This window comes from Bemisia tabaci, chromosome 10, assembly GCF_918797505.1.
Source record: "Bemisia tabaci chromosome 10, PGI_BMITA_v3".
Taxonomy (NCBI): domain Eukaryota; kingdom Metazoa; phylum Arthropoda; class Insecta; order Hemiptera; family Aleyrodidae; genus Bemisia; species Bemisia tabaci.
In genome coordinates, this window is record NC_092802.1 from 2,238,978 (window position 1) to 2,265,706 (window position 26,729).

Sequence of the window (26,729 nt, forward strand, 5' to 3'; positions counted from 1 at the left end):
ACAACTGTACAACTTGTTCCTCCCTCTGAGTAGGAAGTTCGGATCCCTGACGTCGGTGGAAGCGTCGAAAGTCTTGAATACTGGGCAATCATCGTGCGCTTTGGAAGAGACTCGACCCCGAGACAAGTAGTCTATGTAGTGCTGAGCGTTACAAGAAGTACCTAAACAGGGAAAAATCACGTTTTGTACCGATTTTTGATCAAGAGTAGGGGCCACCCCTAAATTACACAATGTTGAAGGGCCGTGGGTCCCTTAATTACGTAACGCTCTAGGGGGGTCGATGATACATCTGGTGTGAAATAGTTGCTTCAAGCGCCGTGGCACGCTGCGGTGCAGCAGGCGGGCAGCCAGCGCGAAACGCGCATTGGCGCCTACAAACCTAACAAGGATACTTCACGCGTTGCGCAATGCGTGAAGTATCCCTGTTAGGTTTGTAGGCGCCAGTGCCACGCCGCGCCGCTCCGCTTTGTGTTAGTATTTAATCTGGCGGAGTCAGCGTTATTCAACTCATGATTTTGAAGTTTTTGCACATCCTGTGTGGATTATTCTCGTTTTAATTGATGAAAAAAAAATATGTATTAAAGGAAAATATAACGTATGTTTAGTAAATATGAAGGCGGTTCCGTATCAAACTTAATGATTTCCAAAGCACACGAATTTCTACACAATTTCTTATAGCCTTTCATAATCGATGGCGAAAAAGCAACAGCCAGGCGATAAAGTGTAAAGCCCGGCGATAGGGACTATAGCCCGGCTGCATAATTTTTTATCGGTTTGTATAGCCTGGCCGTATGATTTTCTCCACATTCTACAGCCAGCTATATGATTTTCTGTAGCCCTCTTTAGCCGACTATAAGAATTCATATGGTATTTTGAAACGCAGCTCTTATTGCTAATTTTTACCAGGGATAAGAGAGCGTTTGAGCGGATTCCGTTGAAAATTTTAAGGAATTTGCCTCGTGCCATGCAAAAAAATTTCTGAAATTTGCACAAAATGCACTCAACCGTTTCCATGTACAAATTAAAGCACCTATTTAAAATTGGCAATGGCTGACGTGGCTTGGTCCCTGTCCGCTTAACGCGATCTATTTTTCTCTAGATGGAAGAATAAGAACAAACAAATAAACTTGCCATAAGGTAGAGAGATGCCTTCGAGCCTATCGGCGAGTTGCTCTGCTCTTATACCGGTGCTCAACCCATACTTCTTGATGGTACATAGATCGTTACGATTGAAAGTCAATTGTGTATTGGGCGTGTAGCTGTTCACATGATAGATCGTAGCCATGGCTTGTGGCGCCGTGGCACTTGTACATTGCAGATAAAAGAGTTTGTTCTTCTCTACCGCAAGAAATAATCCCTGCGTTGATCCGCACCACCTCTGATAATTGGAACTGGCGGTGACAATCCATCCCTCTGGGACATCTGTTAGGTCCAAACAGGGGAAGGGTAGCTCGGAGTTGGTTTGCTTGGTGTTGGTTCGCTTGGTGTTGGTTCGCTTGGAGTTGGTTCGCTTGGTGTTGGTTCGCTTCTTGGCGGCCTCGACTTGCGCTCGAAGGATTTCGCTAAAACAGAGGAATACCAGGAAGAGTGTGACCGCTGAAGATGCGGCCATTTTGCCGCTCCGATGAGAGCCGGCGGTAGAAGATTGTTACTCAGGGCACTGAAAGGAGGTCACAAAGGGAGGTTAACATACGGGAAAAAATGGATTGCTGATTTAACAATTATAGCAGGCAAAGACATAAAGACGGAGCGGTCGTATAATAACACGGAGGAGAAGTGAAGCCGCCTTGGCCTTGGCTAGAGTCCCTTTATATCCAAGTAGCAGAGGTTGCAACAACTTGAAACAAAATCCTTTGATTCTTGCAACTAATAGATTGATGTGCAGATTGCCTACTCTCTCCCCCGAAGGAGCTATTATTGTTGGAACTAGATGCAATTAAGTTGAAACATGTTTCAACTTCAAAGTATTGCTGGTTGCCTATCTTTAGATTTTAAACAACTTTGGTTCAGCAATTTCGTAATCTCAGCAGGTTGCAACTTTGTCCTCTGATCAGATCGTCGAAAATCGGCACTTATCGACCGAAAGTTGACCGAAAGTTGCAACTTTGTTGCAACAAATACCAACATTGTTTCAACTAGTTGCAACTTTTACATTGAAAAATGCTACTTGGGTACTGAGAGTTAAGACAATGTGCATCCATTTCTTATTGGTTACCGTATTTTAGGCCTCCACAGTTTCACAAACGGGAATAAAGATTACATTTTCACCAATTGCAAAGATTATAATCTAGAATGGACCGAGGAATTGCGGGTTCGACAAGAGACAAACGGAATGAGAGAAGGAGCGGAGAAAGGAATTTGAGAATGAGCCGATCAAAGATTACGAAAAACGTTCAATTTGTGTAATCTTTATTCCCGTTTGTGACGCCATGAGAGAGTGTTATCTTAACTCTAGTCGTAACAATTTCTTCGCAATTACTGGAAAAATAAATAAATTAATGAAACTAGACACATCCTAAATAATGCTATACATCGGTAGAAATTATTGGTTGAATTGAGGCTGTGTAGATTTGGTATAGGTCAACAGTTGGCCTGAAAAAAGGGATAAGAAAAAGGCGTTTTGAATCAAGTCTTCGTTGTCTTGGTTTAAAAAACTGGCGTTGTTTTGATTTTAGAATAATTGGAAACTCGGAACATGCCATGATAGTTGTCTTGTTTTATGTCAACAAGACTTGCTAAAAGAGGTGAACGGTAATACTTTTATTATTGCAATTTGAATTATTGCATCATTTAATTATTGCAGTTTGACGAGTCCAGGAACATGCCTCTTGCAAATTGCCGCGATTGCTGACTGCTTGCGTCGCATAAAACTCATGAATCCCCGATTAAAAATATATTTAGTTTTGTTGTCTTCGATCAGAAAAACCAGAATGCTTTCATTGAAGAAAAGAAGGGTTTGTAACTGGCTACAGTTGTCTTGTGTCGAGACAATAAAATTCTTGGATCCAGAAAACAATGTTACTTCAATTGAGGGAAATTATAGTTTCGAAACATGACTTCGCCGTTGTCCTGTCTCCTGAACGTGAGGAATGTCAGGAAGTGACATGTTTCAAGAAATAATAATTACTTGAATTGAGAAATATTTTCTTGTTTCAAGAAAAACGTTTCGAGAAAACGTTCTTGGCCTCTTTCAAGACAACTTTTTTCCGAATATAAGTAGAGAAGGCGTTGATTCAATGCAAAATTGTCTTGACCTAAGAAAACCATGATCAAGAAAACGTGTTGTCTCAGTCAACTCAAACCATTTCTACTGGTGTACGTAATATTCAAATGAAACGACCTCAGCAACTAGGGAACTCCAATTTTTGACACAAATATTCTACCCTCAAATCTTTAAGGGTAAATACATCTAAATCCTGCAAGAGAGAATGGGTGTTTCGTACCTTTTCCGTCTATTTTTCTGAGTTGGGTCACAAAAAATATACGTGGTTTTTGAACACATAAAACACATAATAACACATAAAGACACCTCGAGCACCCACTGATTGGGCACTGGTTGTGATGCGGGATGTTTTATACTGTAATGTTGACGTGCATAGGCTATTTTCAGTCGCACTTTTCAAAAAACCTCCGACGAGTTTCTTGGAAATCTCTCTTTCTGCGAACCAAAAGAAGGAAAATAAAAGTATAATTCGTTGACATTCTGAGAATAATGCTCCCTGCGCATGTACGGAGCTGATGAGTGACATGCAACGTCTCCATGTAGAACATTTGGAAAGCAGAGAAAAAAAGGACAGCATTTGCGTCATAATGGGTTTGCCTTCCTCAGTATGGTACTCATTATTTCGTTGAAACTTTTTTAACCGTAAATCTGCTAGACAATGAAGACAGAGAACGCTCTAAGCTACACAAAAATCCATATAAGTACGATATGAGTATAAGTAACTTTCGTTATTTTTTTATATAAAAAACGTTTTCCTAACTTTCCTTAAGAATAGTTTTTTTTTTTCGAGAGACTTTTGGCAACATTCGCAAAAGGCAGAATCGGCCAAAGAGAATCACAGGTTGAAAGTGCCCACCATGCTCATGGCTTTGCAATGAAGTCTCCTTAGACGCCTCTCTAATACTGCCGTGCTGAAGAAAAACGCCATTAGAACCTTCAGGCGTTGCCAAATGGTGTTTGATAAAACATGAATTCCCTGGTAAAATTATGAATATTTATCTTCCATTTTTTCAGAGAAATTTATTCGTATTTAATCTAAAGTTTCTGAACATTTTAAGGAAACAAATTCACGATTTACCTCAAAAATAAACATTTTATCGGAAGAGACTTGGCAACTCTCGAATGCTCATACGACGTGTTTCCTTAGCACGGCAGTATACCGCCCATGACCAATTCAGGATGCGTAGAAACATCCAGGATACAGCCAATCGATAGATGCAACTAAATTATAACTTCGGTGTGGTGTTGGGTTGCGTCGTCAAATTTGAAGGCGAACTAGCGGCGGATTTGTTGCCAGGCAATGCAGAGCGCGGCGTGGCGCACAGTGTATCGAGTAAATAGGAGAAGTCGGACAAACTTCGGAAACTTTAAACGCTTATAACTCCGTTTAAACAAAATTTGGTGATTTTAAGAGTGGTTTCATCGGTTTCTTCGTGAAATTTTCCTCTTGGAACGCCCCTTAAAACTTAAAATGTGACGAAATATACATCAAAATTTGCAGTTTTAGTCAAACATTTCATGTCCGACCTCTCTGATTCATTCAATCCACTGTGCCCCCCAGCCCCCCCAGCCCCCCTGCCCCTGGCCCTGTGGCCCTTCAGCTTCAACCTGCTCTCATCATGCTGGAACCCTCCCATCTTTTGCGCAAAGAAAACTCCTTGATGGGACACATCCTTTGGAACATTTCGCGCATGCAAAAGCCACAATACTGTGAGCCCAAAAATAAAAAGAGACGATTTTTAGTGGCAATCTTGCTTTGAATAACTGATTATCAATATGTTGGAAATTTGAGGCTATTTTTTATCAAGCAATGAATCGTAGGTGATGAATGCCGAGATAAGTATACACATTATTAACATCCACGTCAAATTAATGTCTCGGCTTCAGGAGTAACCTCGTGGTTGGAGACATTGACATTAGTGACGAAGTTCTAATAGATGGGAAAACTCGAAAACACGTGTCTTGATATTTAACATCTCAGATTTCTCGTTACAATTTCTTCTGTTAAAGGTATTATGTACAAATATCATGATTTAAAACAATAAAAAGTGGCCCGAACTGTATGTAACAAGGTGGAGAAATGGTGGAGAGAGAATGGTGGTCATTAGAATTTAAAAAAAAATTATTTTTGACTCTAATTATACTTTTTGGAATTTCTTGGCTTTGTTTTCCCCGCGAAATGATGTGGATGGCGTGGATCAAGCACCATTTCTCCACCTTGTATCATGATTTATTGGTATTTTACTATATTTCCCTTTTTTTCGGTATTACCTGATATTTTTTCAAAATGTCAATTGCTAAAACATATTCTTTTTCCTTGAAAATAATGATTCAATAATAGGAATTTTAAAATTCCGCAATCGAGTGACGAAAAGGTGAGAGTTAGAGCAGTTTAAATGAGTTGCACCGTCACAAAGTTTTATTAGATAAATCTCTCATATTTTTCAAGAATGCGTGTAAAATTACTTTAATATTAAGTTTTTGTTCTTCTTGGTGGTTTGGCTAAAATTCCTTAAAATTTTCTTGTAACCAGAACCACCGCTTAATGTGTAAATTAAATAAGTAGTTGTCAGGTGACAATTTGAAACGTTTCAATATAATTTAGCTTTCCGAATCTCAACCCAACATACGACTTTTCTTTACTTTCACTATCATAACCTGTTTTGTTATTGTAACAATACGGCGCATTTTACGTTCATCATTTGGTTTTTTCATCTAAAAACTGTGCGTACACATATTTCATAAAAATTTGGATTTTAATTCGGTTCTTTGTTAGAAATTTTCCGAATTCTACCCTTTTCTCCAGAATAATTTGCGTGCTTTAGGTCTAAAAGAATCTTATCATTGAACCAAGAAGTATGAAAACCACTCTAGTCTTGATCATGATTATTTGTATATCCACTGTAAGTATGACCCATTATCGCTGTCAAATTAATCCTGTTCTGAGTAGGATAATTTTATGCAAAGGGAGTTTTTCTACTTCGGAAGATTCAAGTAAGGATAATGCTTAGGAGTGAGTTTGATAACGAGAAGACATCTAGTTATGCCTACATTGGGAGTTCAGGAGTCCAAATCCACCCAACTGCATAGCTATTCTGCCGTGCTAAGGAAGAACGCCGTATGAACATTCGAGTGTTACCTAGGTTCCCTTGATAAAACATGTATTTTTGACGCAATTTAAGTATATTTTCCCTTAAATTTTGCAGATATTTTAGATTAAATTGCGTACACAATTGTCTGAAAATTTTGGAAAATAATATTAAGAATACTCCTAGTAAAATTCGGTTTTTATCGAAGGTAATTTAGCAACGTCTGAAGGCTCATACGACGTCCTTCCTTAGCACGGCAGTATAATTTGGTTCTGAAAATCTACTGAGGCGATTTTCATAATTTCTCCGGCTATGGATAGGATGCAGTCCCTCGATGAGTAAGCTTATTTAAATTAACTCACAGGAGTCCGCGAAGCGCTTTCTGAGGGCTTAACTGCATAGCGGACAGGGGGCATACCTCCTAATGATTTCATACGCTGGAAAAAAAAAGTCTCTTGGATCCGGAGCTCAGACCAGAATTATTTTTTTAAAAAAAATAGTACTCTTGATTCAATCGGATTTTTGCTTGAATCGAGAGCCAAGCCTCTTAAGTTAGCCGGATGTCCTTCTGATTCAAGCAAAAGTCCAGTGGCGTGGCGTGCTTTGCGATACATCGATTGATCTGACATTTAAACCTGTGGAAAGAATCAATAATCAGGGTGCTCGCAACGAACACCTTATTAATCGATTCTTTACCATAGTTTCAAATAGGGAAATATCGATAATCGATCATTCACGCCACGCCACTGCAAAATTCGGATCCAGACACCTTGGACGGGCGGCGCACTATGCTGTCGTGCTAGGGAAAAACGCCGTATGAGCCTTCAGGCGTTGCCAACTTTCCTCTGGCCAGTCACTAATCTTCAGGCAAATATGTGCATATTCGTCTACCGATTTCTCAGATAATTTTGTTTCTAATTTGATCTAAAGTGTCTGAAAATTTCGAAGAAAAATATTCATAGTTTTCCTCAAAAATAAAAATTTTATCCAGAGAAATTTGGCAACTCTCGAATCCCTGGTAAAAATTGGCGATAAGAGCTGCGTTTTTAAAATACCATAGGAATTCTTATAGCCGGCTAGAGAGGGCTCCAGAAAATCATATAGCTGGCTGTAGAATGCGAAGAAAATCATACGGCCGGGATATTCGAAGCGATAAATAATTATGCGCCCGGCCGCTATAGTTCCTATAGCCGGGATTTACACTTTATCGCCTGGCTGTTGCTTTTTCGCCATCGAATATAAAAGGCTGTGAGAAATTGTGTACACCGAAAAAAGTAATATGCTGCATTAGCACCTATATTGTCAAAAATGTGTCTGGTGATCCCAATATGCTGCCTTTACTGCACTGAGAAAAAACTATGGTTTATAAACCTATTAGAGGTAAATATGGAACACCTATAATAGTCGTAAATAAACTAATGATTCTCGGTCTGTGAACCATACTAAGGTCTCTGTACCTAATTAAGGTACCCCGTACCATAACTAAGGTATATGTGCTATTATTATATGTAGAGGTACTACTATTAGTGGTGTTCCATATTTACCTCTAATAGGTTTATAAGCCATAGTTTTTTCTCAGTGTGCCCCGGCAGTTAACTTTATATCCTATGAATGTAAATTCAACTGCGTGGGCAATCAAGGCAGCATCATAGGATCACCAGACACATTTTTCACATCCTAGGTGCTAAAACAGCATACCATTTTTTTTCAGTGTAGAAATTCGTGTGCTTCGGAAATCATTAAGTTTGATACGGAACCACCCTAATATTTACAAAACACACGTTATATTTTCCTTTAATACATATTTTTTCTCATCAATTAAAATGAGAATAATCCATTCAGGATGTGCAAACATTTCTAAATCATGAGTTGAATAACGCTGACTCCGCCAGATTAAATACTAGAGCCTAACACAAAGCGGAGCGGCGACGTACTGGCGCCTACAAACCTAACAGGGATACTTCACGCATTGCGCAACGCGTGAAGTATCCCTGTTAGGTTTGTAGGCGCCAATGCGCGTTCGCGCTGGCTGCCCGCCTGCCGCACCGCAGCGTGCCACGGGTGGCGCTTGAAGCAACTATTTCACACCAGAGGTATTGCACAGCGAACGTATACGAACTGAAGGCGCTCTAATACATTAGGAATGGCAGGCATCCTTCAAAAGTACGGAGCTTTCCTCGCAAAATAAATCAAGATACTACGGCCCAAAAAGAGAACAGTGGTCCAAAAACTCACCAAGTCCTAGCATCCATAATTAGTAACGTTTAGCATACACTTCATCGCCTGGCTGTTGCTTAGTCGCCATCGGCTATAAAAGGCTATAAGAAATTGTGTAGCCGGCTACAGAAGCTATTGGAAATCTTACAGCCGGCCGGAGGTCTGTGGTATTTTGGAACACAGATTCTACTGCCAATTTTTACCAGGGATGTTCATACAGCGTTTTTCCTTCGCACAGCAGCATGGTTCACGGACTGGATTTAACGGAGCTTCATTCGAAAATACAATGCACCGTTATAAGAGTTGATGAATCTTATAATTTTTGGGTCGCTGTTTTCATTTTACATCTCAGTCCGACAAAATATTAACATCCTACCCGAGAAGTTTGACTTCAAAAATGGTTAGTGGCGCTTTTAAGACTATAATGATTTTTTTCACCCTGTTCTGACGCATCAATAAGAACACGTATAAAAACGAGAAAGTAAAAATAACACCAATGTCTCCCGGTCGAGATCAGGTGACTGTATTCGGCATTATCGGAGAACTGAAGCGTGAAAAAGAAACCGAGGTCATATTCGGATTTATCAGCATAAAATACATGAGAACTGCTCTACCGCAGGTCCAGGAAAATGTATCAGAAGGTATTGTATGCATGACAAAAATACGTCAAATTTGTTCGTTTTCTCGGGAAAAGGTCGCTTTTTTGTAAAAGTGAAAGGTGGTAGGATAAAACGAAGGTAATTTTCAGACTCAGTGACTGAAAATACAGCAGATTAGTTTTTTTTCGTGGCTGAGAAAAATTTTACCTACATGCTGGGGGAGTCAACGATCGCAAAAACACCAAAAGAGCATGGAATATTCCACATTTCGATGTATGGAGATGCAATCCGAAAAAAAAATAATTTCGACCGTTAGGTGACCAAAAGGCGACATTTAAATCGGCATCACTTTAAACTTAAGGATACGTGGAACAAGAATTTTCAATTCTCAAAGCGTCAACTAGAATTTAAAAACAGTTTAGGGTTTCCTAAAATTTACAAATTTCACTGACTTCTATAATATTTCGGCGTTTGTTTGCAGCGTTGAAAAGCATAAAAATTTCGGATGAAAATTAATAAAATTGAGGAGCATTCCGGAAAAGGGGCACATGCGCGTATGTCCCCTTTTTCCGGAAATGGCAGAAACGGATTCCTCGCATCCCAACGTACCAATGTCCCGAGTTTCAGCTTAATTGATCAATTTTTGGAGCTAAGAGACCAAGTTTTGTGAGGCTAAGTCAGGCGTATTTCATCTTTTCGCGAGGATTAAGACTAAACAACTGGTACGGAATATAATAACAAAATAATATGAACTATGCAAAACGATAATCCGGGTATCAGAACTTGGCTGTTTTGAAAACGCCTTCAAATGCGGCGTGATACCTCACGCATTCCGGGGAGTTCAAATAGTTGTATCATTTCGCCGTAAGAATGTGACGGAAGATTACAATTGAAATAGCCTCCATGCACGCTGGCCTTTTCGATTTCCTTTGACATTTTTGCAGTGGTGAATGCATAGCTGAATGGCGCTCCAGCTAGAATTCAGGAGCATTCCGGAAAAGGGGCACATACGCGTATGTGGCCTTTTTCCGGAAATGGCAGAAACGGATTCCTCGCATCCTAATGTACCAATGTCCTGAGTTTCAGCTTAATTGATCAATTTTTGGAGCTAAGAGACCAAGTTTTGTGAGGCTAAGTCAGGCGTATTTCATCTATTTGCCCCTGGGTACGGTCGCCGCGACGCGACGTTTAGGAGATAGCGCGCAGGGCGCAGGCAGACAGGTGTTGGGTACTGATATAACTAAGGATCCCTCATTACAGATGCATCGCACTGTTTCTACTAATCAATGCAATATCATTGGGTTGCAGGGATTGTCTACGCGTTTTACCGGTGACACATGAAATTCTGTAATTATTAATAATTCAATTTTTATTGGTCTCCTCTGGGTTTTAATTTTTCGATTTTTTCGCGTGTTTTGCTGTCTTTTTTATTAACGATGATCGAAAATGATCCACCCGTACGTTCGCGATCGATGATTTATTTTCGTTTAGAAACTCGATAAAGTCTTGAAAATTTAGCTTTGAAAGCCAAAACCTATAACAACCGGTCCATTTCCGGAAAAAGGGCACATAACGGAAAATTTTAAAAAATTCCTCCCACAACACTGAAAGAAGTGTAAGTTTTACCAATGGTCGTTATTCATTCTAGGGTGTATGAACGTTGATATGAGTGCCCCACTGCCCCAGTTCCGATGTATGTCATCATCAGTGCCCAGAAAGTAGGAATGAAAACTTCAAATGCGTTTTTCTCACAACGTGTTTTTTCGGTATGTGCCCTTTTTCCGAAAAGCTCCTCAATTGAGTAAAAATTACGTCATTTGCCATCAGGTGGATCCATGTTTCCCAAAAATTCACGTGAGGCGTAACTTGGTCAAATAAACACCTTCCAACGCACTACCAAATGCGGCCCACAATTAGCTAATGAAGACCTGTTGCGGGTCGCGCGCTCTGTTCTTAGGGTCCGTCGCAGTGATATAAATCATTATTAGTTGATGAAAAGTCAGGTGACGATCCCTCAGAGTATGTATGATAAAACTGTGGTGCCAAACTTTAATTTTTTGCACCTTCAAAATTTAAATGAAGTTCCGTTAAATACGGTCTGCGGACCATAGTGCGGTGCAATGGGGGTCTGGAGGTGTCCTCCAGAAAATTTGTGGATTTTTAAAGCATCCAATGTGAAGATTGAGTCAATTTCGTCATGAATAGTTACCTCGAGTCATGTTAGGTTTTCCTCCTTTTTTCCTATGTTCCTTCCTTTTTTCTTCTTCTCATTTTCCCCCTTTCTTTTAGGTAGACGGAGGGGGGGGGCGCACCCCCCCCCCATCCCCGTGGATCCGCCCGTACAAAAATCCCATTGAGTCAAGAGTATTTTTCTTGTCAAAATGTTGTCAAGTGTCTGGACTCTGGATTCAGGAGACTTTTCTGCGGTGCTAAGGAAGAATGCCGTATAAACATTCGAGAGTTGCCAAATTTCCTTCGATAAAATGTTCATCTTTCAGGAAAGTTGTGAGTATTTTCCCTTTAAATTTTCAGAATTTTTAGGTAAAATTGTGAACTAAATTATCTGAAAAATTGGGAGGAAAATATTCAAATTTACCCGGAAATTCGCGTTTCATGAAAGGAAATTTGAGCACGCCTCACGGAGAAAAAAACTTCGTGCGTGGGGCCCGAAGTTGAGGTCATATGGATCTCTGAAGTTTTCGGATCACGTATGTAAAAACTTGAGCTCCAGCTGCCGAAGTTCAGGTCACACATCTGAAGAATTCGGTACATACCGAAGTGCCTTGATGTCTGACCCGATCTTCGGCAGCTCGACCTCAAGTTGTCGGATGCGTGATCAGAAAACTTCAGACAACCATAATGACCTCAACTTCTGGTCCCATGCACGAAGTTTTTCTCTCCGTGCTCACGGCTCATTCGGCGTTTTTCCTTGGCACGGCAGTTTTCTCAAGTGACCCGATCTGGTGGTCGATTCCTCAAGTCCTGTTGCTTTGATTTCCGTCCTTTGCAGTTGGCCGGGGCTTGGGACTGGCACTTCCGGGAGCTGCGCCGCCTCCACAACGGTGAGGACACTTGTCTCAACCTCACCGAGTGCCACACGATCGAGAAGCGGCGCTACGCCAAGGCCCAATGCTACTCGTACTTCGTCCACTTCACCTATGTCCCCCCGGCGATGCATGATCGCTGCCCGCTCGCGCGCAACGCTCGCTGCCGCCTGTACGAGGGCGCGTGGCGCTGCACCGTCGACCTCTCAGACAACACCAACTCCACGGAGGTCCCCGAGGAAATCGCCCCGCTTAGCTTCTGTATAGAGCATTATCGAGATTGGGATCAACTCGTCGAGCGAGGTGCTTAGGAGAATGTAGGTGAGTGTGGCTATGCCCCCTGGCCTGGCCGCTTCGCGGCCTAACTACAAGGGGGCGCTTCGCGCTCTCTTAGGCCCGCGTCGGCAAAAAGACGGCCAAAAAAATTAAAAAGATTTTCATAACCGACTCTCATTTGCTGAATCTCCCTCTGGCCGGGAGCGATTGGACCTATAAGAATCGAATGAAGAAACCGGCATTTATTTCGAACTTCACGCCAATCCAGTGTGATTTATTATTTCAATTGCACTGGAAAAACAACACATTGGATCTAGAGTCCAGGCTCTTAAAAACATCGACAAGAAAAAGTACTCTTGATTCAAGAAAAAGTACTCTTGATTCAATCAGATTTTTGCTTAAATCAAAAGGAAATCCGCTTAAATTAAGAGGCTTGGTTCTTGATTTGAGCAAAAATCCGATTGAATCAAGAGTACTTTTTCTTGTCGATGTTTTTATGAGTCTGGACTCTAGATCCGATGTGTTTTTTTTTTTCCAGTGTGCTAAGATTAGTCGCTTCGTTTGTAAAGCACGTATTTGGCTTGGGTCGCATTTAGCAAGAAGGAACCATCGCGATAACAGTGTTGTAAAAATGCTGCTTCTTCATAATTATCTCAAATATCTCCCAGAAAAGCAAATGGTTTTTGCTTCCTACCAAAAAAATTGCTAATTTTAAAAGAAAATAATTGTGTAAATTCTATTACTGTGCATTTATCAAGTATTTTTAAAAGTAAAGAAAAAGTTGCACGATTTTGAAAACACGGTAATCGGGATGGTTTCTTTTTGCTAAATGCGATCCACTTAGTGTTCGCGTGAATTTTCATTTTTGGGGAAGAACTCTCATTTATGAACATTCTTGGCCATCTTAGTTTGATATTTGAAATCGAAGATTGGCAGCAATGTATGGGTTAGAAGGGTGGCTGCCCTTGTGAGCCCCAAGAACTCCACATTTTGACATGTACTTTCCTTATGGGTACTCTAATCCTGACAACCTCAACATAATTACGTAAAATTTGCCATGGCATTGTGATAACATTGTGAGTTCTCTCATTTAAACAATGTAAATGTTCATTTCTTGACACGGTTCTCTGAAGATAGTAATGTCTTCAATCGATAGGTGATGGTCTCTCAATAGGCACGTTTTGTTTAGATAAACTTGCGGGGGCCTGCGAAGTGGGCCGTAGGAGGCGCAAAGCGCCTCTTGGGCGTAAGGTCATGTGACGGCCAGTTCTCTAACACTATACACGCCCACTACCTAGTTTTTCGATACAGAGCTACTACTCCGGCTCAACCATAAAAGCACCTTCCTAGGAAAACAAATGACTTACATGTTGTTTTGCAAAAGTTTGCAACAAATCCATAGTATGTGACGGTTTCGCATCTCCCCTCCTCCAAACACGCACGACATAATTATACGAAAAACTAATCTCGCGGAGAAAGAAAAAAAATTACTCAATTTTTGCAGTGAGCCGTCATCATAGTCACGGAGCTTAGACGCATCGTACAAATCATCAAGAGGGAAAATGATTTAACGCGATGCCGCAGTCTTTGAGCCCCCTCCCCCGCGCACCCTCCCCTTCTGTAAGCATGTGCTGTTTACCTAAGTGGGGGTCAGTAGCTCCAGCGATCCTAGGACGAAGAATAAGAACAAGCACAAAATCCACCGAGCAATTAGGAGACACGCCGAAACATTATATGATAAACTACAGGTTATTTTCGGCGCCGCGCTTCGTTGTCAAAGCGCTGGAAAATACAAAATTTAAATGAAGCATGAGTCGAAAGGGCAAATATTACACTACACAATGACAAACTACATTTCGACGGTGAAACTACCAAACCACGTATCTCGTTTGCGGTGTTTAAAAATCTACGCTCACATTTTATTTTTTTGGAGGAGAACAAATCAATACCATTCCTTGAAATTTTCACGGAATTTTCTCCGCAATAAAAGGAAAAATCACAGAAATTTTCAAGACTGGATGTTAAGTAGTTTTTCATTTAAAAAATAAAGTATGACGGGAAGTCTGCGACGTCGCAAACCGAGATACGTGATTTGGTAGTTTCACCGTCGATTTACAATGAAGTAATGTGCGGTTGATTACATGGAGTCGCGTGGGAAATCGAGAAATTGACATCGGGTCTCAAAATATTCAAAATGGCCTGAAACGCCAATATTCAACATTAAGTACAGTTTTTGCGCGAGAATAATGGATCGAAAGACGAGTCAAAATTCACATAATTAATTCAATTTTCTAGAGGGTGAAATTTTATGCCAGTCGGAAATTCGGCGCCATTCTTCCAAAAAGAATTATGAAGACACAAATTTTCTCAGAAGGCAATATATCGATAGACTTTCAGGTGCAACAACAGCTCCTTTCGGTTAAATTCGCTTTTATGAATGGATCTTGTCAGCATAAATGAGCTAAAGGAATAAGGAAAATCGATTCAAACGAATCATGGAAAAAAACGATATTTTGAAAGAGGACATGCGCACATTAAAAGAAGTTGATTTGGAGGAATAGTAATAGTAACAACAGAGATCATATTCAATAAAAGTAGTATGAACCCAACGGTTCCGACAAGGAAATATAACAATAATTCAATGTGTATAGACTATGATAGATATTAGATTAGAAATAAGATGTATTGTAATTATTGTAAAGTAATTCAAAAAAAGAACGAAAATGCTTATTTGTACGTTTAAATCATTGCAAATCACTCGATTGTGATGAATACAGGAACCGCGACGTAATTTGCGTGACTTGATTAGGCGCTCGAATTTCTCTGCGGTCAAAAGAGTAAAACGCCTTCAATTCATTATGTATGCAACCAAGACATCTTCGGAGTAGAAATAGTTGCATCCAAGCGTAAGTACAAATACCACGCTTCGTCCTGATAAGGGGCCAACTGAGGACGCTTCTTTCCGATAAATCCTCACACTGGAAAAAAAAAACACATTTGATATAGAGTCCAGACTCTTGAAATCATTGACAAGAAAAAATACTCTTGATTCAATCAGAATTTTGCTTAAAACAAAAGGAAATCTGCTCAAATTAAGAGGCTTGATTTTGATTTAAGCAAAAATCCGATTGAATCAAGAGCATTTTTTCTTGTCGATGTTTTTAAGAGTCGGGACTCTAGATCCAATGTGTGTTTTTTTTTCCAGTGCACCGTATTCTGGTCGCATCATAGTCCTTCTTCAGATGCTAAGGCCTCTTTAATCCGTATATCTCTCTAACCTCTTCGGTCGTTTTCATAGTCGTCCTTACACAGATCCGTTCCACAGCGGGCCGACTATTGAAATTGATAGACAAAGAGGAAAAAAAGGATATGGAGGGGTTCTATTGGTGAAGGCGAGTGGTTGCAATAGACAGGGGAGGTAGGTAATAGACTAACCAACAGCAACCCACGAGAGACCCTATAATTCGTCGGTTGGCTGACATAAAGGCGTAACCACACATTGAGATGAGCCCGGAAAAGCATTGAAACGTATAGAAGACAGGGTTCATTGCATAAAGCAGTTACGCCCTTATGTCAGGTAGGCGACGAATTTGTCCATCATTTTCTCCCTTAGTCTATAGGAACCATGCATTTCATCCAATAGGATCCCTCCATACTCCCAATGTCTTCTTTGTCTATAGCTTTGTCTTTCAATAATCAGCCTGCAGAGAGGCTCCACGATTCCACATAGTCCAGTGGCGTGGCGTGAATTGCGATGTATCGATTGTAAAGCCGTTTAAACCTATGGTAAAGAATCGATTATTTAGGTGTTCGCTGCGAACACCCTGTTTATCGATCCTTTTCCATAGGTTTAAACGGCATAGCAATCGATATATCGCAAAGCACGCCACGCCACTGACATAGTCCACATTGCGACTGAGGGGGGTTTAAAGAAGCCTTCTGTGTAGAATCATAAAAGGATAATTGTTGGTAACCTTAAGTAAAAATCATCAGCATTGTAATTTGGAAATTGATCATCGCGAGGGATTACAAAGATTGGTAGCTACAAAAAATAATAGGCACAGAAGAAAATATACTGACGGTTTTGCTCATTTTAAGGTAGTAGTTTACCTTTCTCAAAATTATTTTCGAATCATGTGTTATTGTCAAAATCATTGACTTTTTTCTTTTCAGTTGGAAAGAGGTCTTCATTGACTTCTAAAGAAACGTATTTTATATTCAACTTATTTTTCCACCTTTTGCAATTTCAAGACAAGTCAATCATTTTGTCGACGTCGTCAAACACAATCTTCACTCAGAAAAGAGAGATAGAAAGGATTTTTTTTTTTTAAATAGAAACAAAAACAAAAAAAGGAAAATTTTTCCGAGTCGAGGAAAATTTTCTCTGAATAAAAAAGATTTTCCTTCAATTCGGCGACAGTTTTTTCAGTAAAAAGCAAAAGTAACCATTCGAATAAAGTCCAAAATGTGCTCAGTCACAAATGAGATTTTTCTGAATTAAAATAATCCATGTTTGCTGTGCAGTATTTTATTTCACTTTTATCAATATATATTTTTTTTTTTTTTTTTTCAAAACCCGATTATACTCAAATGACTTACTTTTTATTCTTACGCACAATGGCCATTTCGGGCGGGCCGCCCATCTTCAGGTGACAAAAATGGCCCGAAATGACCATTGTGCGTAAATAATAAAAAGTAAAGCATTTAAGTATAAAAGGCTTTTGAAAAAAAATTAATTTATATTGAAAAAAGTGTTCATAGTGCCGATAAAGTGTTGGTAAAATTGTGCAGTATGCTACAACATATTTTATTTGAGTATGATCAAATTATCATTTTTAATAACTTATTCCAGTGGAAAATTGGCAACAGGGTAACGCTGCGTCGTTGCGTCCCCTGGAGTCTGAAACCTGCGCCCGCGGGAGAGATCACGCCCGAGCTGAAAGGAAAGGGGTGGAAGGGGAGGGGTGGAGGAGGAGGGGGAGGGGGGAGCTAGGCCGCTCGGCCAGAGATCGTGTCAAGCGACTCGTAAACGGTGGACAAAAAATCCAAACGAAACCCGAAATAAAAAAATTGAACGATAAATAAAGAATGTAGAGGGGGCGGGGCAGCGCACGTGCAGGGACGATCGTCGAGCAGCCGCGAAGGGATAAAAAATTTCGGTGACGCGTGGAATTTTTTCAGCGTCGAGAAAATTTCTCCCGGGGAAAATTTGAAGGAGCAGAATTGAAAATGAAAAATAATCATGAAACGGACGCGCACGGAAAAAATGAAATTCCTGATTAACAATTTTGTAGTTAAAAAAGTGTCCGGCATTTTTTAATGTAGATTTTAAAGTTAAAACATGTTAATTTAACCAGCCCCGTGGCTGAATTAGCTTTGCACTATTGTAGAATGTACGTTTGAAATACGTCGGACATATCTTTTAATAATTTAATTGTTAGATCAGCAATCCATTGTTTTCCGTGTATGGTAAAAAATAATATACGCATAAGGGTTTCATACATGTGCAACATGTAGTACTTTTATCGTGGATGGACCGCGCTAAGCAGAAAGGAACCGAGGCACATCGGCTAATGTCAAATTTGATTAGGCAATTTAAGATTTTGCACGAAAACGGTTTTGTGGATTTTTTTGCAAATTTCAGTAGATTTTCTGCATACAACGAAGCAAAATCCTTAAAATTTTCTGAGCAATCCGCGAAAACTTTTTCTTGTACAAAATCACATCGCCTAGTTAAAGGCAATGACTAATGAGGCTTGGTTCCTTTCTGTTAACCGCGCTCCAAATACGTCCAAATGTGACGTGATGTGATGATGAATTGTGTGGACAATCGTCCAAGGGATTACAGACCGAGGTCAGCTATTCAAATTTTCAGCATTTTTTTATTTTTTGTTTTTGTTGACGCAGTAGGTGGTTTTAAAATTTCCAAAGAAACGCCAAGATCCATAGAAACAGTTTGGCCGTTTTTTTCGAGCTGAGTCGAAAAATCCGATTCTGAAATCTTGATTATAATTTTGTTGATAGAGGGCGCAAAGTTACATTATCGCCGGAGATTTTTGAGGGTTAATTAATAAATCGATGTCGAAACTTCCAAATCTCTTATCTCGGCTTGCGACAATTGCAACTTCTTGTCATACTTTGATTTTTAGATGAAGAGCAGGGTCGGACTGACCATAAGGCCAATCTGCCATTGGCAGTACGCACCTCTCAGCGTGCCGAAGGCACGCCCTTCTGCCGTCCGCTAGAAGGAGAAAAAGGAAAAAAGAAGAGCAAAAAATAAAAGAATAATAAAAAAAAGCAAGGAGAAAAGAAAATAAGTAAAGAAAAAATGCCGAAAAATTATAAGTAAACAGGAGAAGCTTTAATAATACTAATTACTGAAGAACCCCATTTCCCCATAAGAAACTGTGTATTTTTGGAGAAAAAAAGGGGCCAAAAAAAAAATTAAAGCAAACAGGCCCTACGCCATATCAATTCTACGTAACTTTTTGCGTAGAATCCATATTAGTCCAGGCGCCTGGTCAGTCTACCTGGAATTTTGGGTATACAGCGATTTTTTTGGCTTACGTTGTTTGGGTCGCTGAATCCAAATCTGAAGTTTCCTACCTGGTGAGTATTTTCCGCCATTTTGAAAAAATGGCCTGAAGAGGCCTTTTTGGCGGTTTTTTTTTTTTTTTTTTTTTTTTTTTTTTTTTTTAATATAGCGGCTACGCATGAGATAAAGTCCCGGGTTTAGTTAATGTTTTGTATAGCGGACATAATTTGGAAGAAAATGGTGTATACATATGCTAGGAAAATAAATTGAGTAAATAAATTGAGTAATTGAAAATAAATATGTAAATTGAGGAAGATACAGCATCGTGAACATCGCGCCCATTCACGTTTTCGCGGCGCACCCGTCAACGCGCGATCCGGCTCGCCGCGGTCAGCCAAGTTCCGAAGCGTTCCAAAGTTCCAAGATCCGAGGTTCCACAATTTTTAAGCAAACCTAGCATATTCATATACCATTTTCTCCCAAATTATATCAGCTATTCAAAATAGTAACTGAATCCAGGACTTTTTTTTCATGCGTAGACGCTATATCAAGAAAACCGCAGAAAAGGCCTGTTCAGGCCATTTTTTCAAAAGGGCGGAAAATGCTCACCGGATACGCGGTAGGAAACTTCAGATTCGGATTCAGCGACCCAAATAACATAAAAGAATAAGCCAAAAATATCGCTGTGTACCCGAAATTACAGGTAGCCCCATTTCTAGCTACCAGGCGCCTGGACTATAGAGGCAGGGTTGTATTTCGCAAATGGATAATTTTTGCAAAATAATTAAAAATTAAGAAGCAGGAGTAATTTCACTAAATAATAAAGGGAACTCAAGTAAACAATATAATGCAAATCAATTTGGAGAATCTCGTCTTGTAAATACAGAAGATTCGAAAACGCCTTCAATTGAGGTGTGATACCTCACGCGTTCCGGAGAGTTCAAATAGTTGTATCTCTGCGCCTTAGCAAGCAGGTGGAAGATCAATATTGAAGTAGCGTCCCCGCGTTGTTTTTCGGTTTTCCTGTGCCGCTCTTGCAGTTTCGACCGTTAAGGCCGTAGTTTAAGGGCGCTAAAGTCAGGTTATATTTCGCGAATGGATAATTTTTGCAAAATAATTAAAAACTAAGAAGCAGGAGAAATTTAACTAAATAATAGAGGGAACTCAAATCAACAATATAATGCAAATCAATTTGGAAAATCTCGTCATGTAAATACAGAAGATTCGAAAACGCCTTCAATTGAGGCGTGATACCCAACGCGTTCCGGAGAGTTCAAATAGTTGTATCCCTGTGCCTTAGCAAGGCGATGGAAGCCTCATATTGAAGCAGCGTCACCGCGCGCGTACGAGGGCTGTCCCAAAAGAAACCGGACTTTGGTCATAGAAGGCGAACCTAGCGTCGTAATGAAGTTTTCTTGGGCTTGTTTGAAAGCTGATAAACTACTGGAGAAGCTTGTTTTTACAGAATGCAAAAATTCGTCTTGGTAAGGAAACTACACGCTTTGGAATAAAGGAAAGTCAAACTCGAGTTGCGATTTTTGTCTTTATTTCAAGAAAAATTTGGATACAACTTAAAAAAAACCCAGGTTTTAAGTTCAAAACTTCGTTGCTCTCTTATTCAAATGCTTAAAAATAAGGAAATTAACATTTTAAGCAGCTTACCAAGTCATCACCTATCCCCTTCAAAATACTCGACAGCTTATTGTCGATGCATTTTTGCCACCGTCTCTTCAATTGCAAGAAACACTGTTGGAAATCCTCAGGTTTGAATGATCGCAATTCCTTTAAGGTGTTCTCTTGAATTTCCGGAATGGTTTGAAAACGTCGACCTTTCAAGGTAGATTTAAGTCGTGGAAATAAGAAAAAATCACACGGAGCCAGGTCAGGTGAATAAGGGGGATAAGGGAGGACACTCATGGCATTCTTTGCACAAAATTCGCGAATTTGGAGGGGTGCGGATGCATGGGCAGGTGCATTATCGTGATGCAGAAACCAGAAATTGGCTCCGTGTGATTTTTTCTTATTTCCACGACTTAAATCTACCTTGAAAGGTCGACGTTTTCAAACCATTCCGGAAATTCAAGAGAACACCTTGAAGGAATTGCGATCATTCAAACCTGAGGATTTCCAACAGTGTTTCTTGCAATTGAAGAGACGGTGGCAAAAATGCATCGACAATAAGCTGTCGAGTATTTTGAAGGGGATAGGTGATGACTTGGTAAGCTGCTTAAAATGTTAATTTCCTTATTTTTAAGCATTTGAATAAGAGAGCAACGAAGTTTTGAACTTAAAACCTGGGTTTTTTTTAAGTTGTATCCAAAGAGCCATGCACAAAGTGGCCCATTTTTGGGCCCGCGAAATTGGGGTCGAAGTGAGGTTTTTTTTCATCCTTAGGGTGACCCTTTACACATACTAAAATTTCAGATTGAGTATACGCACCGTTTTCGAGTTATGGGGGGGCAAAGTCCCCGATTTTCACCTATTTTTGCAGGTGTTTTAATGTCGAACTTCGGCTGTTACGAGGTACCAGATCTAGATATTGAAGCGCGGTTTGCGGTGATTTGTTCAGCTACTCCTGTGGTATTTCTCCACATCTTTCACAAAGCCCCAAATGTTTTTTTGGGGGCGGGGAGGGGGGCTTTATTCATACTATCATGACCGTTAGCGCATCTTACTGACTTTACTTTGTTCTCTTCTCTCTACGCCGCGGTCACGATGTTATTTTCTGTTGGGGATTTTTCTTCTTCTTTACATTTTACCAATTTTAATGTCCTCCCCCTCTTTTCCCCTTTTTACCCTCTCCCCCGCAATCCAAACACTTCCTCTCAAGTGTTCTTCCTGTAAGGCAGATATGACGGGTTCATATGTGGGGGATTAATTTACTTTCTTTACGATTGATAAACTTTGACCCAACTTACTTCTCCCTTACAGGGGTGAGGGCCCCCTTACCCCTGTATTATCCCTCCCCCCCTGCCCGCTCCACTTTACTTGAAGTATTTTGCTCCCTCCGCAGCAGAAATGATAAAATACTTCAAGTAAAGTGGAGCGGGCAGGGGGGGAGGGATAATACAGGGGTATGGGGGCCCTCACCCCTGTAAGGGAGAAGTAAGTTGGGTCAAAGTTTATCAATCGTAAAGAAAGTAAATTAATCCCCCACATATGAACCCGTCATATCTGCCTTACAGGAAGAACACTTGAGAGGAAGTGTTTGGATTGCGGGGGAGAGGGTAAAAAGGGGAAAAGAGGGGGAGGACATTAAAATTGGTAAAATGTAAAGAAGAAGAAAAATCCCCAACAGAAAATAACATCGTGACCGCGGCGTAGAGAGAAGAGAACAAAGTAAAGTCAGTAAGATGCGCTAACGGTCATGATAGTATGAATAAAGCCCCCCTCCCCGCCCCCAAAAAAACATTTGGGGCTTTGTGAAAGATGTGGAGAAATACCACAGGAGTAGCTGAACAAATCACCGCAAACCGCGCTTCAATATCTAGATCTGGTACCTCGTAACAGCCGAAGTTCGACATTAAAACACCTGCAAAAATGGGTGAAAATCGGAGACTTTGCCCCCCCATAACTCGAAAACGGTGCGTATACTCAATCTGAAATTTTAGTATGTGTAAAGGGTCACCCTAAGGATGAAAAAAAACCTCACTTCGACCCCAATTTCGAGGGCCCAAAAATGGGCCGTTTTTGGCCCTTTTTGTGCATGGCTCTTTTTCTTGAAATAAAGACAAAAATCGCAACTCGAGTTTGACTTTCCTTTATTCCAAAGCGTGTAGTTTCCTTACCAAGACGAATTTTTGCATTCTGTAAAAACAAGCTTCTCCAGTAGCTTATCAGCTTTCAAACAAGCCCAAGAAAACTTCATTACGACGCTCGGTTCGCCTTCTATGACCAAAGTCCGGTTTCTTTTGGGACAGCCCTCGTATTTTATCGGTTTTCCTGTGCCGCTACTGCAGTTTCGACCGTTAAGGAGAGCGACCCTGAGTCGATTCATAAAAATAAAAAAAAAAATAAAAAAAAAAAAAAACTTGCGTGGTTTTTCTTCTCTGTACGAAGCGAATTCTGAGAAAACTTCGAGAGTAGTAATGATTCGTTCTCCTGTAATAAAATAATGTAACAGAAGCGGAGTTTTTTTAGACACCGCATTCGATATTACATGGCCACGGTTCGTTTCAGAGGGAGGTAAATAAAATAGTGTTGCCCACTCAAAATTCCTTCGGGATCTGGAAGTAGGATGCATACACAGTCATTTAAGCCTAAAATGAAAATATTCTGTCGAGCTCTTCGAAAATAAAATCGATTTTTGTGTTTTTGACGCTAAAATGGCCTTCAAAAACGATCAATGATTCAATTCCGATGGGTTGTGCATATGCAAAATGGTACATGTATGATGAAATCTACGTATTTTTGGACCAGGAATCAATTGAGCAGGGTCCCGAATCGGTTCGAAGCTTCATTGACCGAAAAATGGGCCTTTTTTGGGATTTTAGGGATGTTTTGGGCCCATTTTTTCCCAATTTTGGCGTGAGAAAACCTGTGCTGTCATGGGTATTGATTATTAGGTAATTTCGGGAGAGAAATCGAATGCGCTTGGTCCTGAGTCACTCCGGGGCTTCCTAATCCAAGAATACGCTGTAGGCCCAGGTGGAGCTCCGGAAGAGCTTTGAAAATATGTTTTGTCTTTTATGTTCAAACTGGATGCTGAAATTGGCCTTTCTTTGACTTTAAAATGAGACTCCTGAATAAGTAACAAGAAACTTTTCTATAATTTGATGACCTTTGGCCTCCTTCAGCCAGTCCACTGTGTAAGCTCCTGCATGAAAGCACGATGCATATCTCAGATCTGATCATGCGCTGTGAAGAATGATATCAGTGCGCACGCATGCTGATCTGCACTGATTGACGGGTTCACACACATACACATCAATTTCTCTTTTTCAAAGACCTTCTGACGAGAAATCGTATGCGCTTTATGAAGAGACGGTATAAATTTGGACTCGAAAAATGAACTCCTCTTGTGGATTTATAATATTTATATGCAGAATAACTATTTTCCCTCCTTTTTCGGTCAAACAAATAATCTTAACCCAACCAAGCCGAGAAAAATTTTTCGGCCTAAGAAGCCCCGGAGTGACTCAGGACCAAGCGCATTCGATTTCTCGCCCGAAATTACCTAATAATCAATACCCATGACGGCACAGGTTTTCTCACGCCAAAATTGGGAAAAAATGGGCCCAAAACATCCCTAAAATCCCAAAAAAGGCCCATTTTTCGGTCAATGAAGCTTCGAACCGATTCGGGACCCTGCTCAATCGATTCCTGGTCCAAAAATACGTAGATTTCATCATACATGTACCATTTTGCATATGCACAACCCATCGGAATTGAATCATTGATCGTTTTTGAAGGCCATTTTAGCGCCAAAAACACAAAAATCGATTTTATTTTCGAAGAGCTCGACAGAATATTTTCATTTTAGGCTTAAATGACTGTGTATGCATCCTACTTCAAGATCCCGAAGGAATTTTGAGTGGGCAACACTATTTTATTTACCTCCCTCTGAAACGAACCGTGATGGTTTGGGAGTTTCAAATAGCTTTATTTGGAAATCATATGTTTGATACTCTAAAAGTGAATGGAATAGCCTTAGTTGCTGGATGTCTCTTAGTAAATTAACTAACTGACCCTTTTTGTTCTCTGTCGTGGTACCTCTTTCATAGTCGCCAGATTTTGCTGAAAATCAGCATTATTCCCATGTAAATCGAAAAATTAGATGTAAAATTATTTCAATGTAAATAGTGTTAATTTTTCGTTCAGTTTGGCGACCGCGTATTGGACCCCCCAGTTACTTGGACATTTTGATAGTATGGGGACATGCTAATTTCTAAACGTTCATGTATTTTGGTCATTTGTTTTTGGACACGCGTTGATCCCTTGCGGGGCGAAAATATTGGATGCTTGTTAGCGTCTCGCCTCGGGAACGGTTGTAAATATTAGCTTGTGTCATACTATCAAAATACTCCATCAAATTGTCGAGGACAAGCGCTGTGATTGGTCCAAGTCATCGAATAAGCCAATCACAACACCTAACCTTGATATTTTGATGGTTATCATTGATAGTTTGACACAGGCTGATGACATGGAGGTGCAAGCGGAAATGTTTTTTGAAGGAAACCGCGACTCATGCAAAAATGTGTAAACTATTACCGATTGAATGAGGCATTCAAGGTGATAATAATGCGGAACTAAGTATTTTCTTTGAAATGCAATCATCTGTATATTATATTTTTAAAGTATAAATAAAAAACGTGTTTTTCTTGGTGATAAAAACAATAAATATTACGAAAAAAACTTACACTAAGATTTTAAATTTAAATAAGCGTTACAACTCTTTCGGAAAAATGTAGCGAATTCCACACTACATGCATGTTTACTTTGATACAATATAAAAGTTTGTGCTGTAAATGCTTGTCCTGGATGTAAAATAAAGTTGCACTGTGAAGTTAGCTCCGAATCAAGTTTTACCGCTACCTTGCCTAAAGATCAGCTATGTACTTACGAAATGTGCCTACTCAATTTTCACTTCCTTGTTGGTTTAAAAAATTAAGGTTGCAATTATCAAACTAGGCCGAGAAGAATCTAACTGCATTATTTTTTTCATCTCTTAAACGAAAGAACAGAGCCTTGTTTTAACGCGGCAAAACTTTAAATTGTATGTTGAAGTTTTATTTGGACATTTCTAACTGAAAATTTTGATTGTTGTCTTCTGATCTTTCTATAAATTAGGAAAATCTTACGGAATTTTTTTAGGAATTGTATTGGTAATTCTCAAAAAAACTTAACGGCCAGAAAATCTAGAATTGAGTTTTTTGATGGTTCGGCACTGCTTAGAGCGTTGCCTACGAGAATGGAGAGGCCGTAACTAGTCAGTTCTGTGACGTCAAGCTAGTAGATATTTACCGAAAAGAACAAGCATCTCTGTTGAGATATGGCTAATTTTCATAATCAGTGCAACGCTGCACAGCAAAGCTGATGCAGAGTAATCATTTTCTTGGGTGAAGCGCATACGATGCGCTTAGAGGAGTTAGTCGTTGCGTAAGGTCTCTCTCACTAGCATGTACTCATTTCGCATAATACATTCCGATGTAGTTCAAAAACAGTCTTTTTCGTTTCCCCGAATTCCACAGCCTCAACAGGTTATACGGCCCAGTATGTTTTCGAAATTCGTGTTAGTCAAGCGGTTTCACAATTCAAAACATCGGAAATGCTAAATACGAGAAAGAAATGAGAGCACGGTAAAAACGGTCGATGAAAGTTAAAGTTCCGTCGCGGAGTGGCGTTGCAGTTTTCGTGAGTGAACGTCAAAGAAAAAGTTTCTTCCTTCCTAGTGAATCTTTGTCAATCTTTTATCATCATGAGTTGGTTCGATAACGATAACCAAATCACTATCACCAGTGATTTAGATATTCACGACATGATTCTATACGCGTTGGTTTTCGGATTAATAATGGCACTGCTATTGTGCTACGTAATTGGAAAGTGCAAAAAGCTTCGCCGCGAGATAGAAAATGTTCGACGAGCTGTGTAAATCGATCAATGTTGTATCCGCGCATGCATAAACTGTTTTTTTCTTCGACGGAAAATAAATTACAAGTGCTGTACCTAAGTACATAAACCATTCATGTTGTATCCGCGCATGCATAAACTGTTTTTTTCCTCTTCGACGGAAAATAAAATACCAGT

General features: G+C 40.0%; 1 protein-coding gene across 5 annotated transcripts in view; it reads left to right on the forward strand.

The window, feature by feature from the left end:
* The first annotated feature begins 5,086 nt into the window (after nt 1–5,086).
* The window catches only part of LOC109035129 (uncharacterized), a 75,418-nt gene continuing 53,775 nt past the window's right edge, over nt 5,087–26,729 (forward strand). For 2 of the 5 annotated variants that reach the window (XM_072305460.1, XM_072305459.1), the window contains exons 1-3: nt 5,087–5,233; nt 6,049–6,126; nt 12,139–12,493. In XM_072305460.1, coding sequence (XP_072161561.1) covers nt 6,082–6,126; nt 12,139–12,483 — 390 coding nt within the window. In that variant the 5' untranslated portion in view covers nt 5,087–5,233; nt 6,049–6,081 and the 3' untranslated portion in view covers nt 12,484–12,493. Of the gene's footprint in view, nt 5,234–6,048; nt 6,127–12,138; nt 12,494–14,743; nt 15,177–15,225; nt 16,202–16,621; nt 16,775–26,729 lie in introns of those variants that run through there. The other 3 variants (XM_072305457.1, XM_019048630.2, XM_019048629.2) reach the window with 3 other exon arrangements.